Source organism: Oncorhynchus kisutch, linkage group LG5, assembly GCF_002021735.2.
Source record: "Oncorhynchus kisutch isolate 150728-3 linkage group LG5, Okis_V2, whole genome shotgun sequence".
NCBI classification, from domain to species: Eukaryota; Metazoa; Chordata; class Actinopteri; order Salmoniformes; family Salmonidae; genus Oncorhynchus; species Oncorhynchus kisutch.
This window is the reverse complement of record NC_034178.2, coordinates 40,432,218-40,448,783: the sequence shown is the minus strand read 5'-3', so window position 1 is coordinate 40,448,783 and position 16,566 is coordinate 40,432,218. Positions and strand designations below refer to the sequence as shown.

The window sequence follows — 16,566 nt, the reverse complement described above, 5'->3', positions numbered from 1 at the left end:
CAGACGGTTGTTAATATTTCTCTAAAACTAAATATAAGTGTTGATATTCATTGCCAGTTGTCTTGCCATCAACATTATTGTGTTTGGACGTATTTCTGATACCATTTCTAAGGCCCCTTTTGCATCTGTTTATCCGGTAATCAAAGCCTTTACTTAAGATGGAACATTTAAAAAAAATATAATCTATGCCTTAATTTCCCGAAAACATAGACTCTTAGCTTTCCTGTGGGGCTCAGTTGGTGGAGCATGGTGCTTGCAATGCCACGGTTGTGGGTTCAATTCCCACTGGGGACCAGTACAAAAATGTATGCACTTACTACTTATTGAAAGTTGCTCTGGATAAGAGTGTCTGCTAAATGACAAAAATGTACATTTGACACCTAATTTGATATGCTCCTATGAACTTCACATGTTGGTGCTCATGGGTCTTTTAGATGGAAATAATGCCCAGCAGCCAAACATGTTTCTGTCGAGGACCTACCACTATCAGGGTCTTCAATGGACAGCAAAGTGCAGCCTAGAGCCTTGGAAAGTCAATACACATATATTCACCCAGCCAAACACTGCTAGTGTACAGATTTGAGAGCTTGCCGTTGAAAAGCTGACTCTGGGCGCTTGGCTGAAGTCCTATAAATCTATCCCTAGTCCTCTTCTCTCTCTCTAGACTAATCAAATCATTCAGAATGTGTGCTTTACTAGCTAAACGCCATTCTGTGTCGTGTGTTATCTGGCTGCCTGTAAAGGTGCAGAAAAACCCACAGGTCTGGCTGCAGCTGAGAGATGAAGGGAAGCTCACAGTCGCGGGTGGCTGTCCCTTGACTTGGCAGCTCCTGAATCCTGCAGCTCCTTTCTTACCGTATGTGATCTCAATTCGGTATTTCCCCCAAACCAACAGGGCTGCGATTTGCTCAAAGTGTGTGTGAGGAGGTGTCAGTGTTGACCTGCGTCTGTCAGCTGTGAGTTGACTGACAGGAAGGGGAACCTCAGGGAGCATCACATCAGAGGGCTCAGAAGACTGTCAACAGCCAGGACCTGCCAGTGCCAAACCCCTTCATAGAAGCGGTGCTGCTGCTTGGTAAGACTCTTACTCCAGATGAGGATTTGACTTCATCTTTAAACTCTCCATCACAGGGAATATAAACGGGAGGCAATAGGAGAGACACTGCAGAGAAGGATAAGTGATATGGGCCAACCACTAGACCAGAGGTGCGCCTCTGACATTCAAAGACTGAGTCCATTCCATTCTGATTCCACAGCAGACAGCTGGGATTTGGTGTATGAAAGACTGAGCTTAAAGAGAGGAGATTATCATGTTATTGCCATAATCATCAAACAATGTGAAAAAAATCCCCGGCTCCAATCCCTTCACGACATAAATACTCTGAGACTATTCAACCCCATAATACAGGGTAAGTACTTAATGTGCCATTGTAGTATAACTAAAGTAAAACAACTGATAAGAACTCATTCAACTGTAATGGACTACATAGAGTATCAGGAAAACCCAGAAACAGCCTTCCTTGTGTCAACAGATAAAACATATTTCTATTTTCCTCTCAGTGACAATATGAACTATCATCCCCGGGCTATAACAGCATCTGCTATGGTTACTTACAGTACAGGAGGTCACACATGAGCCAAGTTCAGTGTGTCACCACTGAGGCAAAAATGAAGCAGATTTTCCCTCGTAAAGAAGAGGACTCCTCTTCTGTCTGAGAGGATACCCCAATGATGGAAACCCACTTAAAGATATCCAGTAGCTGCCAGTAGTTTTTGGAAGCATGCAATGAACACCGCCTCCCCTCATAGGGGTGGCAGGCATCCTAGCGGTTAGAGCGTTGGGCCAGTAACCGAAAGGTTGCTAGATTGAATCCCCGAGCTGACAAGGTAAAAAATCTGTCATTCTGCCCCCTGAACAAGGCAGTTAATCCACTGCTCCTAGGCCGTCATTGTAAATAAGAATTTGTTCTTAACTGACTTGCCTAGTTAAATAAATAAAATAGGTAGAGAGGGCCATCATCACATGAGTAAATAGCTCCTCCTCTGCAGTAGTGGGTTCAGCAGTTTGAAAGATCTACTGAGAGTGGTGATCAGGTGGGCCAACACATTGCTGCTCTACAGATTAAAAGAGCTCTTAATGGATAGAGCAGCACAAGAGCTCTTGAGTATCCTTGTGATCAAAGGTTTCAGTTCTAACAAGCCTCTTAATCATGTTCCCCTGACCAATCAATTTAGCCTTGGTCAATGCAATTGACTACTAAGCTTATTAATCAATTCATTATTGAACGCTTCCTTAGTGAGTGCTCACCATCGTAGGTTCCACTCTCCAGCAGAAGGCCACTCTCCTCCAGGATACGGAAGTCTCCCACGCTGATGAAGTTGTAGTCCACCCCTGGCACCTCCCCTTCTCTTGGCAGCCGTGTGGTGCCTGTCAATCACACAAACAAACACACACCTATGAGCATATGAGAATGCAACGACAGCCTAAGACAGAATGAGCCCATGAACACTGATACAAATGGTAGAACATTTGATTTGATTTAGGAAACATGGAGTGAGGGCCTCCGGTATCACAGATGATGTAACCAAAAGAAAAGGACATGGTGCTTGTGTGATATGAGCATCAGGGAGTTCACAGCATTCTCTCATTAACAGGATGTCTGTTTCTGTCTCCCCATGAAAGCTTTGGTCCCAGAAAATGTCCCCCATGGCCCAATTACTGAGGGCACCACTACCTGCCAAGCCTCTATCTTGCCTGCAGCATCATCCAGATGTCACATCAATATTACTGCTCCTGTAATTATTCCATTGTCAACCTGTTGAGGGAAAGACAAAGAGGACGAACTATGCTTTGCTTTGAGGGTGCTATGTATCTACTTGAAAGCAGAAAGTATTTTAGCACACTGAAAAAAATAATCCTGACACAGTCAATAGTTCATTTACGGTTACTTTCAAATGAGCTGTGGGAGCAGAATTTTCAAACAAATTCCCCAGATAATAAATGTCCCTGATGAAAATGAAATGCAGTTCATTTAGCAGACAAGAGAAATAGGAAGATGTATAAACGCTTTATCACAGAGAACAGTCATTTCCTGACATTATGCATAGTCATTCACATGGTCACGTTCATCGGAAGCAATCACTTTTCCCTCAGCAGTGGAACTCTTGGCAATGTGTGTGTGTGTGTTTGTGTTTGTTTGTGTGTGCGTGTGTGTGTGTGCATGTGTGTTTGTGCACGTGTCTGTGTGTGCATGCCTCTGTGTGTGTGTTTGTATGTATGTGTGAGAGCGACAATGAGAATGCATGAACATTTGTCTACCTAAATTGGCGCCCCAACAAGTCTTTCATAATCTCCCTTTCAAATACTGCGGTCCTACTTTTTAAAGACCTGGCTTGCATGGATGCCACAGCCACAGACAAAGACACACGCCACAACAGAGACATCAGAGGCGGTTTCACTCAGAAAAAGAGGGACAGAAAAATAACATGGCATTTTTTTGCATTGTTTCATGTTGGCACTTGAAAATGCCACTGGGATTCGCTGTCAAATAATACAGAGGGAAGAAAGCATTGTAAAAACGAGGAGCATCAGTCTTTTTGTGGCCATAGCACTTACTTTGAAGATGAGACACTCTGAACTTCTGATGTCTCAGTAATGCCTGACTGCAAGCATTAGCTTTCTTTAATGCTAGAAAATGGGTTATAGCAAAAAAATGTACAAGTGTGTAGGATTGTCAAAAATGTTTTATTAAAGATCTGTATTACGTTAAAGCCAGAATTCAGGCCGATCATGTAATTCAAGGCCATGGTATGTCTCTTATAAAGTCCTCAGATGTAACGCTTGTCCTCTTCTTCTGACGAGGAGTAAGAGATATCGGACCAATTTGCACCGCGGTAAGTCTCCATTTTAATATGTAAAACTGAACACCACAAAATACAAAATAACAAAGTGAAAGAACAAACGAAAATCGAAACAGTCCCGTATGGTGCAAACACAATCACCCACAACTCAAAAGTGAAACTAGGCTGCCTAAGTATGGTTCTCAATCAGGGACAATCATAGAAAAAGGAACACAGACAACCCACCCCACTCACGCCCTGACCATACTAAAACAAAGACATAACAAAAGAACTAAGGTCAGAATGTGACAGTACACCCCCCCAAAGGTGCGGACTCCGGCCGCAAAACCTGAACCTATAGGGGAGGGTCTGGGTGGGTGTCTGTCCGCGGTGGCGGCTCTGGCGCGGGACGTGGACCCCACTCCACCATAGTCTTTCTCCGCCTCTTTAACCGCCTCCGTTGCCTCTTTAGAGCGGCGTCCCTCGCCGCCGACCTCGGACTGGGGACCATAGCCACGGGTCCCGAATGGACGGGAGATTCCGGCAGCACCGGACGAACGGGAGATTCCGGCAGCACCGGACAGGCGGGAGACTCCGGCAGCTCCGGAGTGAAGGGCGATTCTGGCAGCTCCTGACTGACGAGCGGCTCTGGCAGCTCCTGGCTGACGGACGGATCTGGCAGCTCCTGGCTGATGGACGGCTCTGGCAGCTCCTGGCTGACGGGCGGCTCTGGCAGCTCCTGGCTGACGGACGGCTCTGGCAGCTCCTGGCTGACGGACGGCTCTGGCAGCTCCTGGCTGACTGGCGGCTCTGGCAGCTCTTGACTGACGGGCGGCTCTGGCAGCTCCTGACTGATGGGCGGCTCTGGCAGCTCCTGACTGACGGGCGGCTCTGGCAGCTCCTGACTGACGGGCGACTCTGGCAGCTCAGGACAGACGGGCGACTCTGGCAGCTCAGGACAGATGGGCGACTCTGGCAGCTCAGGACAGACGGGCGACTCTGGCAGCTCAGGACAGACAGGCGACTCTGGCAGCTCAGGACAGACGGGCGACTCTGGCAGCTCTCTCTCTCTCTCTCTCTTGTGTTTGTACCATCTTTCGTGGCCCACTCACAGACCATAATGCTGCTGTGCCCTGGTCACGCCAAGGGGAGTGGGTGATGTTTGGTTTTTGTAATGGAGCATTATCAACCCAAAGTGCTAGAAAGCTCTCAAAAGCACAAGGACAGCATGGCCTTACAGGAACTGCGTGATACACACAAGAAAAGGACAGACACATCCAGTTTTTTTTAAATATCTGACTTTGATCATTTTCAGTGTATTGATTTAAAATTGATTCAGTGATATTAGCTATAAACAGAATACTTTTGATTCAGAGTAATGCATTGCTAACACATCATACAGTATTTACAGTGCATTCGGGAAAGTATTCAGACCCCTTGACTTTTTCCACATGTTGTTACGTTACAGCCTTATTCTAAAATGGATGCAGTTGTTTTTTTTCTCATCAATCTACACACAATAACCCATAATGACAAACCAAAAACACGTTTTTAGAATTGGAAATTCTAAATTGCACATTTATTAAAAAATAACAACTGAAATATCACATTTACATAAGTATTCAGACCCTTCACTGAGTACTTTGTTGAAGGGCCTTTTACAGCCTCGAGTCTTCTTGTGTATGATGCTACAAGCCTTTGTTAGTTTCTCCCATTCTTCTCTGCAGATCCTCTCATGCTCTGTCAGGATGGATGGGGAGTGTTGCTGCACAGTTATTTTCAGATCGTTTTCAAGTCCGGGCTCTGGCTAGGCTGCTCAAGGACATTCAGAGACTTGTTCTGAAACCACCCCTGCATTGTCTTGGCTGTGTGCTTAGGGTCTTTCTCCTGTTGGAAGGTGAACCTTCGCCTCAGTCTGAAGGTCCTGAACGCTCTGGAGCAGGTTTTCATCAAGGATCTCTCTGTACTTTGCTCCGTTCATCTTTCCCTCGATCCTGACTAGTATCCCAGTCCCTCCCGCTGAAAAACGTCCCCACAGCATGATGCTGCCACCACCATGCTTCACCGTAAGGAAAATGCCAAGTTTCCTCCAGACGAGACGCTTGGTATTCCGACCAAATTCAATCTTGGTTTCATCAGACCAGAGAATCTTAGGTGCCGTTTTGCAAACTCCAAGCAGGCTGTCATGTGCCATTTAAGAATGATGGAGGCCACTGTGTTCTTGGGGACCTTCAATGCTGCAGAAACCTTTTTGGTTCCCTTCCCCAGATCTGTGCCTCAACACAAACCTGTCTCTGTGATCTACTGACAATTCCTTCAACCTCCTGCCTTGGTTTTTGCTATGACATGCACTGTCTACTGTGGGATCTAATATATACAGATGTGTGCCTTTCCAAATAATTTCCAATCAATTGGATTTACCACAGGTAGACTCCAATCAAGTTGTAGGAACGTCTCAAGGATGATTAAACAGGATACACCTGAGCTCAATTTCCAGTCGCATAGCGAAGGGTCTGAATATTTATGTAAACAAGGTATTTCAGTTTTTTACTTTGAATACATTTTCTAACATTTCTAAAAACCTGGTGTATTGAGTGGTGCCAGGACAACAACCTCTCCCTCAATGTGAGCAAGACAAAAGAGATGATCGTGGACTACAGGAAAAGGAGGGACAAACACGCCCCCATTCACATCGATGGGTCTGTAGTGGAGCGGGTCGAGAGTTTCAAGTTCCTTGGTGTCCACATCACCAACAAACTATAATGGTCCAAACACACCAAGAAAGTCGTGAAGAGGACCCGACAACGCCCTTTCCCTTGCAGGAGACTGAAAAGACTTGGCATGTGTCCCCAGATCCTCAAACATTTCTACAGCTGCACCATCAAGAGCATCCTGATCGGTTGCATCACTGCCTGGTATGGCAACTGCTCGGCATCCAACCGTAAGGCACTACAGCGGGTTGTGCATACAGCCCAGTACATCACTGGGGCCAAGCTTCCAGCCATCCAGGACCTATATACTGGCCGGTGTCAGAGGAGGACCCCCCATGTACAAATTACCTCGACTAACCTGTACCCCCGCACATTGACTCGGTACTGGTACCCCCTGTATATAGACACATTATTGTTATTTTATTGTGTAACTTTTTTTTTACACTTTAATTTATTTAGAAAATATTTTCTTAACTCTATTTTCTTAAAACTTCATTGTAACGCTCGTCGGTGGAAGAAGGTGAGGCGGTCGGAGGAAGGTGAGGCGGTGGAAGAAGGTGAGGCGGAATGCGCAGCGTGGTAAGTGTTCATATTTTTTTTATGAAGTAATTGAACACTAAACAAAACAAATAAAACGACAAACGAACAGTCCTGTATGGTGCTGAAAAAACACTGAATAGAAAATAATCACCCACACCACACAGGTGGGAAAAGGCTACCTAAGTATGATTCTCAATCAGAGACAACTAACGACACCTGCCTCTGATTGAGAACCATACCAGGCCAAACACAAAAACACCACATAGAAAAAAGAACATAGACAACCCACCCAACTCACGCCCTGACCATACTAAAACAAAGACATAACAAAAGAACTAAGATCAGAATGTGACATGCATTGTTGGTTCAGGGATTGTAAGTAAGCATTTCACGGTAAGGTCTATCTATATCTGTTGTATTCAGCGCATGTGACAAATACAATTTGATTTGATTTGGTTGAGAGAAGGGAGTGATAGTGGGAGAAATATTCCTCCTCTCCAAAAACGTAAATATACATGAGAGGTAAGCTGCTTACTTCCCGGAAATATTTCACACTTCTGCCTGCGTTTGTGACAGTGCCATGCAGAACTGTCTGCCATAGCCTGAGGAACAGTGGGATTGTGTGTGGCTCAAACATGTTACTGTTCTTATTAGAGACTATCCTTTGGAAAAATGTAATGGTAAATATTATGCTCTTAATTTTGTCACTTAATGTGTGTAGTAATTACATAATAATGTAGTAATTTGGAGATAAGGTCTCTGTTCTTCATGCATGTTCATCGACTCTTCTAATAGAACCTAACATCCTTTCCTACTTTAAGAACACAGCTATTATGACCATTGAGAAGAGGATAGCACCTCAACGTCTACTCTTAACTGACGGCTCTAAAAGTCATTCAGATTTAATCTAATTTGCAGATTGATTTATATCTTCAACCACTCAAAGTAGAAGCTTTCGCATAAAAGACCGTAATCACAGACTGCAATTTGGAGTAACGTCTGGGTTATTGAGGATGTCTTTGCTTGTGTTGTCATGGCGATTTTCAAGTGTGTGAGAGAGACACTGATGGGTGCATCTGTCATCTATAGTGTGCTACATTTCACCCGTGCCCGCATAGGGTGCCATTTCAGGGCAGAGGTTGAGGAAACTTACAGGGGATGGTGCGCAGGTAGAGGTTGTCCCGGATGACCTGCTGCAGCTTGTGGTCCAACGAGCCCTTCTGGAACTGCAGGCTGAGGTAGTGGCGCAGGTCCGTGTTCAGAACCTTCCCTGAGCAGACAGAGACAGAGACACAAAGAGTTATTACACGACAAATGTACAAGAGGTTCAGTTTCAAGAGGTTAGAAAACAAACAAAGGGTTAGAGGTCAAACAAGAGGTTAGAGGACAAACAATATGCTTTCCCATTCCATCAGTCACTCCAGTGAATGCACCTCATCTACACAATACAACTGACAACAAGGTTTCATATAATATGCATACAATTGTTAGACACTCACAGCTTCAATGACAACCAAGCATAGGCCAACACAACACCTTTTCCAAAGGAAGTGGTAGGTCTCGAAAACCTCAGGAGATAGCGCTTCTTCTAACCAACCCCCTAACGTCTTTGTAAAAACAGAGGAAGTTCATATAGCGCTTGAAAGGAGACAGGAACTTGAGAGTCATCCTGTAAAAGCAGGGGACAGTTTGCTGGGTGTCGGAGAAGATGACGAGGAGAGGGAGAAAAAAGAGAGGAGAGAGAGAGAATAAAGAGAGAGGAGAGAGAGAAAAGAGACCAGATCTTCAGTGTCTTGGATGTGAGCCTCGTCTCCAGGCTGGCAGTGGAGGGAGAAGTGGCTTTGAAATGGCTCGACTGGCGCTGAGCTTCAGTAATCATCATGTTCCCTCTCTCTCCTCTCTGCCGGGCAGACAAAACTCCACTCAACACAACTCTGTATGCATGGCTATGCATACTAATACATCCTTTCAGAAAGAAACAGCCCTCTACAGTAGACAAAGCTGGTGATAGCAATTAGCTGGTGATAGCAATGGAGATGTAGAATAGGTAGAGTAATAGAATAAAGATGAGCTATGGGACAATTTCTGCATAATCTACAACCTTATCTCCTTGTTCATCAAACAATGGTCAAAATGAACACATCACAAAATTACAAATTGTTGCTAAATATTTATTTGTGTTCTTAGAAAAACGCTTGTAGTGGAATTGGTCATGTAATGTTTGGCTACCTAACTAACTGTTATAACAGAACAAGTCATGACAAACACCATCTACAGTAAACCCAGTGACAACATAAACATAAACATAAACATAACCAGTGATAACATAAAAACGAGTGATTACTTGTTAGGAATATCCTCATCATACTCAGTTTGACCTATATTTTGCCCCTAAAAATTGATGTTACCATAAATCAACCCTTCTTTTGCATGCCATGTGGCATGTTTTAGGAATTACTATCCCTATGGGGGCAGCTTTTCAGGATAAAAGTTGTGCGTGTCCACTCTTCAGCTCTAAAGAGGGACAAATCACAGCTGGTCCAGGCTCACAGACACACAGACAGACACAGGGGAACAGAGGCACAATCTGCCAGCCCCAGTCCAAACTGTCCCAGAATTTGGTTGTAGTCCATGCAAGTCTTCCCTCAGAGAAATGCCAAAGAAACAGGCCATATAAACAGTCTAAAATACATCCCATACACTATATGTCACATCTCTCTGAAGACCAAGGTAATGATAATATCAAATACTTTGAAGGGTAAAGTTGATACCAGGCCATAATCTAGCCTTGCAATGCATAATCTCCCTTCAGCAAAATGTCAAATAATTTACGGTACTTAGAATATGACTGAGAATGACTCAACTTACTATGTAATTAATGTGTTACTTTGTTATTTTATTGAGAGGCTCCTGCTGTTTGCATGCACACGTATGCACGCATACACACACACAAATCCATGCACGCACGGATGCACACACAAATGCAGGCATTTACGCACGCACACCACACACAAACAAACAAAAACGCACACACCAACCCCGTGGCTGGCTATACAATGCAGTCTTTGTGGCCTGCTCGGTCCTGTCAGATGGTGTTAGTGAGGTTGTCACATCAGAGATGAACCTCATTCCTCCTCTTCACAGATAACAGAGTCATTGTATACTCGGAGGTGGAGACTCAATGGCCTCCATAGTACCCGTCAGCCTTGTATGCTGGTGTATTTGGAGTGAGTGCAGCCAGCCAGGACAAATGAAAATAATTGAACTTCACCTCACATTCCCTGGTCTTCCAGCTCTCTCTCTCTCTCTCTGTACTTTTCTCTACTCCCTCCTTCTCTGCATCTCTCTGTACTGCCACAGTACCTATACATTTCCTCCTATGTGGTGTTTCATCTTCCCACTACTTTCTCAGTCAACTACTGTATATCTGTGTCTTCCATTATCCCCATTAACATCTACCTACAGTGAATGTTACCATTACCATACACACTATTGGAAGTAACTGAAGGAATCAGAATAATTTTGAGGTGTATCAATTGGGGTATGATTCCTAAAAAGATAGGTTCCTTTGATTATCAGCTTTTAAGTCACCCTCTCAATTTGTATCCCTGTTAATTACACAAGGCTTTCATCCTCATATTGGTTGGAGTTGAGTGAGTGACTCACAAATGGAAGGTTAACACCAGGAATTCTTTAACATTTATTTTCTGCTTTTCTTTTTAGCATCAGCAATACAGTAATCATCTGTAGAGCCTGTAGCATCTCAGGGCAGATACCAGTGGAGAGGAGGAGCACTGAGGGTGGTTGACTCAGAGTCTCCACACTTTAACTAACACCTCACTGTCGAGGCACACACAAGTGTCCACAAACTCATGGAAGCACACACACAAGCACGCACACAAATACACATGCAAACACACACGCATGCACACATCCAAAAGCATCTGAGAGAAGGGCTCAGGAATCTGCCACTGGGTAAAAGAGTAACAGATATCAGAGTCCCCTAATTGGTCTGTTTTCAAGACACACCTACAGTATGTAGCTTATGGTTCCACATCTCTCAAACGCATGTGGAATTCTCCAGGGAGGTCATTTATTCTGTTATCTAAATGCTACATAATGAAGATTCCCCTGACAAGGCAGGGTGTCCGGAGGTTTAGTCTCCGACCGCCATATACCATTACATGCAGTATGTCACGTGAGCAAGGAATCTTCTCCATTTGGCAAAAAGCCTTCTCCTAGATGTGTGCATCTTTGTCACGTTGGCATGAAGGATCGGGAGACAGGCGCAGGAATGCGGAATAGTTTTTATTATTAAGCCCAAATTACAGCATGCCGTGTTAGGGCACGGGGACGAAGACCAAACAAACACAATACAAAACACAGGGTTGAAACCTAAACAAAAGAGCGAGGATTACCTCAAATAAATAATGCAAGCGCACAATGATTATCGCACGGGACGAGACCCGTAATCATCTGTGCAATCCACAATGGCACAAAAGCCAAAACACACAGCACAGGTACTCACACGAACCAACGGACATAGTAACAATAATCAACAGACAACAGAAACCAAAGGGCACACTTATACAAGTACTAATCAGTGGGAACAGGGGACAAGTGTGCGTGATGAATGTTCCATAGGAATCTGTGAAAATCTTTACTGTTCAATAGATTAAAATGTGGTCTCAAATGTGTGTAATTAGGGTTGCAAAATTCCGCTAACTTTCCCAAAATTCCCAAGTGTTCCAGAAATCCTGAATGAAGAATTCCAGATTTCCTGCTTATTCCCTCCCAATACAGGGAATTTTCTAACCTGGATTTATGCTTTGGGAAAGCAATCGGAATTTTGCAACCCTATGTGTAATGCTTCTGGAATCAAGGCATTTACTAACCTAGCAGTGTGTGTTGTGAAACAGGCTCTAACACTGTGGTGCTCATCCCTGTGAGGCAGATGCTAGCTCCATGCCACAGTGAGGCCCAATCACAAACACAGCACTCCATCATGTAATTAATGGCGGGCTGTTGGTGTCAGTGCTTCAGATCCCATGTGCTCAGTCAAACGCCTGGGGCCTCTGTCTCCCCAGGCCTGCTGGGACACATTCACCTGAATGACCTCTGCACCCACCATCACTCCACTGAGGTGTCAGGCTGCCCCCAAGGTGTCATCCATCCACTGCTTCTAACCTCACAGCTCTGGATGTCTATTTTTTCTGGAGAAATTGGCTCAGGGCACCTTGGGCTCCTGGTGTCTCTCTCTCTCTCAGACAGTGGTACTGTAGGTGTGATGCGGGTCAAGCTGCAACTCAGATAGTAAATGGTGTCTGAATTGAGCCTGTGTAGGAGTAGGAAAGGCTATGGACTTCACACATCCCCAGTCCTGTAAATTAATTATCTGCACTTATATCATCAGCACAGGGTGTAGGCTACAGCAACAGCAACATTATCTAATCGAGTGCAAGGCCCTTGGATAGGCCAGAGCCTCAACCTATAGGAGTATCTGCAGAGCCTGCTGATTTAAAAGCTGTCAAGGGCCAGTGGGCTCACACGGTCACAGCTGCATCCATATTAAAGTTAACCAACCATAAGCTACGCCCATCCCTCCTCCCTGCTGTGCCACAGAGCCCAGGAGAGTTGCAAAGGAGGGACGACCTTGCTCCTCTCAGCTTCATGATTAGCAGCAGTCAGCAGAAGAGTGACAGGCTTAACGGCTCCACAAACATGATAACATGAGGAGAGAAAAGAACAGAGGATCCCAGTATCTGTGAAGGGGCGAGAGGGAGGAGAGGGTTACCCTCAGGATGCTGACTCATGGTGTCGCTCTCTCTCTCTCTCTCTCTCTCTCTCACTTATCTCTCTCCTTATCTCTCACTTATATCCCTCCAACTCCAACATCTGTTCTAGTTTGCTCTTCTCCTTCTTTCTATCACTCATTCTGCCTCTGTTCATTCTCCATCTCTGTGTCTCTCTGCTGTAGGCGGTCCATCCTTCTGTTATGTCATTCGTGGGTCAGTGGAGTCATATACAGCTGGAGAGTAAAACACACACCGACCCCATCCCAGTGAGGAGCCTTGCTTAGCATCTGGCTCAGATCAACAAACGGATTCAGTATGATTACACTCACACATGAATGAAGCACATTTATCCACCCAATCCACTACAGTGTAACATACTGATAACAAAACTGGCCCATCTCTCCTCACACACAGACAAACAGGTGCGCACACACACATATACTACCGCAGTACTCTGCTGGCGAGAGACAGATCTGTTTTATAGTTCTATCCAAAAACAAGTGTGACTTAAGTAGACTGTGTTGTTCAGTATGGTTTGGGGAGGGGCTCCTAATCCCAGGCCTGTTGTCAACTCATGTCGCCGTAAAAGTGAAGTCATGTTTGTGTGTTGCAAGAGCACTGTCATGTGCTCAGTAACTGAAAAGGGGAAAAAAGAGAAAAGAAACAAAGGAAAGCATACCAGCATAGATGCTGTGAGGAACATGGGGAGAGAGAACCACAGTGATGCACAAACCCTGGCACTTTCCCTGACCTCAGGAGACACGTCTTCAGACAGAGTGACAGAGTCGCTCCCCCTCCAAGCATGCCCCTTTCAGCGTCCAACCACAACACATAAACATATCACAACAGAGAGAACATGACCTAACACTCACATCAGGATGTTAGCAACCTAGCAGGCAGCTGCATGAAGAGAAAATGATGGAATTAGAGAGCATTTACAGCGCTGTTCATTCCGCAGTCAGCCTTAATCAAAACACTAAAAGGTCTTTATTTGCAATCATTTCAAATGCATCTCTTATCTCATTAGCTTTGGCACAGATTGACCAAAACAGCCTAGGATAATAATAAGAATAATGTGGTTGAGTCAATCAATCAGTACCATCTCCTGCTGGCTGGCTGGATTCATTCCGCAGCTCTAGTGCTGTCATCCGCTCGTTAATAATGAGGGAAATGTGGTATTATATCACCGTCATCATCTTCAATGGCCTAAGATATGAGCCTGACTACAACCTGCTCGTTAGCCGAGCGCCATTGTGAAGGGGGAACTAAAGACAGCAAATCAGAGTAGACAGATCCTGGAGCCTCTCTTAGGCATGACTGACTGACTAACTGACTGACTGACTGACTAACTGCCTGACTGACTAACTGACAGACTGGCTGACTAACTGACAGAGGAAACTCCAATTACCGTTGTAGCTGCAGTGCCTGAAATAGGGTTAGCCGTTGTTGTGATGACCATATCTGCTCCAGTCATTGTTTTGTGGCAGGCAGCCTTTGGAGATTTCACAAGGAGTGAAGGAGTATGTGCGTCACTCACTCACTTACGCTTTTCCATTGTGAGCGTCAGTGTGTTGATCGTTCCTAAACACGTCCCTTCCCGGTCTACTGATCTATCTTTAGGTTTGGACTGAAAGAGCTCATTTCTAAATGAATATGGCTGCGTGCTTCTCATCATTTAGATGAGACAAACAAGAGAAAATAATCTGTACAGCAACCAAAAATGTACTCTGCTACTCTCTTTGACCACAGGCCACTGCTCCTCTCTCTTCTATGTCTTGTTGCAGGAGAAGGCAATCCTTTGCGAGCATTCTAAAATGGCAGTCCATCGTCCCCCAATGCATTTAATTGTTGAGTGAGCAAAAAGCGTCCCGAGGGTATGTGTACAGCGGACATCTTCAGGAGAGTGAGGGATTGTGGTGAGAGCTCAACCCCCACCCCTACACACACAGTCTCTTCACAACATAATGTTGTGTTGCTTGGTGCTCCTTCAGACTTTGCTTGTTTGTTTGGATGTAACACTGAGGTGAGAAATTAAATCTGAGTCATCCAAAGCCTCAGATGAGGCCATTCTTAAAATGTCTCCTCTCTGGCTGTGGACACTCCTAATGCTCTTCTCATCTTAATCCCTCTCTAAATCCTATTACCTGAGATTAATCAAAAATATGTTTTACAATTATAATCTAGATGAATCAAGTAGTTTAGGACTTTACAGGACTTTAATGTATCCTTCAAAATTCATTAGGCATATGAGCCGACCTACCCTGCTGTGCTGGGGAAGGATTCAGCATTGTGTGTGGGGGGTTACTGAAGGGAAGCAGAAAGATTGAATAACATATACTTTATTAGTCCGCATGAGATGGAAAGTTGTCTTCTGCTGTTATCCAACCCCGCGATACACACACACACACACATACACACAACACACACATTAGGTTGGAGAGGCTGGAGCAGAGGGCAGCCACAGTGCAGCGCCCAATGAGCAGTTTAGGGGGTTAAGTTCCTTGCTCAAGGGAACATCGGTGGTAGGTTGCACCTGAGATATTGGTGCCAGCAACCCTCCAGTTGCTGGCTCATTCCCTCCAAGGCTGGCATTGTGTGCCAGGTTAAGAAGACAGCAGAAGATTAGCCCAGGGATGTGTGTGGCAGCCTGGCTCTTACCTGCTCATCCCCATCATAAGGTCTTATTGTGAGTAACTAAGCTGGTTAGCTAAGCCCATAGGGAAACACTTGGACCAGAAACAGAGTGTGCTCATCTCTAATTGGCTGGGTCAGCCACCAATGCTGCAGACATCTTAGCTCGGCAGGAGTAGGATAACGAGCTCTGTGAACCACAGGAAGTCACACAGCAAAGCACCTTGGCATGTAAATAGAGTCAAAATTGAACTGTATCGTAGCTGCACTTGATTCACTAACTACAGCACAGCAAATTAGTGCAGTGCTCAATCCCAAAATGGCTGCCCTACAGGTTGTGTGGCTTGGCAGGCAGGCAGACAGAAAAAGGCAGTGGTACATGACTTGGGATATCCCTTGATGAGAGAAATGCTCCGCTAAGCCACTTCTCTCCAACACCACCTAGCTCAGAGATGTACCGAAGACCTGCAGATTCTCCAGGCAGCCCCTTAACATTGAGGCGTAGTACAATGTAAGGCGGTAATCATGTCCGCACTCGGTTAGACTCAGAGTCACTCAACTGATACTCAACACGTGATAATAGAGATATGTCATGTTTGCAATGAGTAGCTGAAGAAAATCAATCACGTGCTCTGAAGTCCGGGGACGTGGGTTTGCCTGCAGCCCAGCCCACTTTCTCTATGGGCTCAAATATCTTTTCCTATGGGCTCAAATATATTTTCCTATGGGCTCAAATATCTTTCTCTAAGGGCTCAAATATATTTTCTCTATGGGCTTAAATATATTTTCCTATGGGCTCAAATATCTTTTCCGATGGGCTCAAATATATTTTCCTATGGGCTCAAATATCTTTCTCTAAGGGCTCAAATATCTTTTCTCTATGGGCTTAAATATATTTTCCTATGGGCTCAAATATCTTTCTCTATGGGCTCAAATATCTTTTCCTATGTGCTCAAATATCTTTCTCTACGGGCTCAAATAGAAGGCCAGGTGTTTGCCATGACATCTGTAAAGGTGCTGAGTAAAGAGTGGATGTGTTGTATGATAAT

At 44.8% G+C, this 16,566-nt stretch overlaps 1 protein-coding gene across 3 annotated transcripts in view; it reads right to left on the bottom strand.

Moving 5' to 3' along the window:
• LOC109891032 (membrane-associated guanylate kinase, WW and PDZ domain-containing protein 3) overlaps positions 1–16,566 on the bottom strand; it is a 137,673-nt gene that overhangs the window by 39,253 nt on the left and 81,854 nt on the right. For all 3 annotated transcript variants that reach the window (XM_031825054.1, XM_031825053.1, XM_020483294.2), the window contains exons 2-3: positions 8,245–8,361; positions 2,309–2,428 (exon numbers count right to left, since the gene is read on the bottom strand). In XM_031825054.1, coding sequence (XP_031680914.1) covers positions 2,309–2,428; positions 8,245–8,361 — 237 coding nt within the window. The remainder of the gene's footprint in view (positions 1–2,308; positions 2,429–8,244; positions 8,362–16,566) is intronic.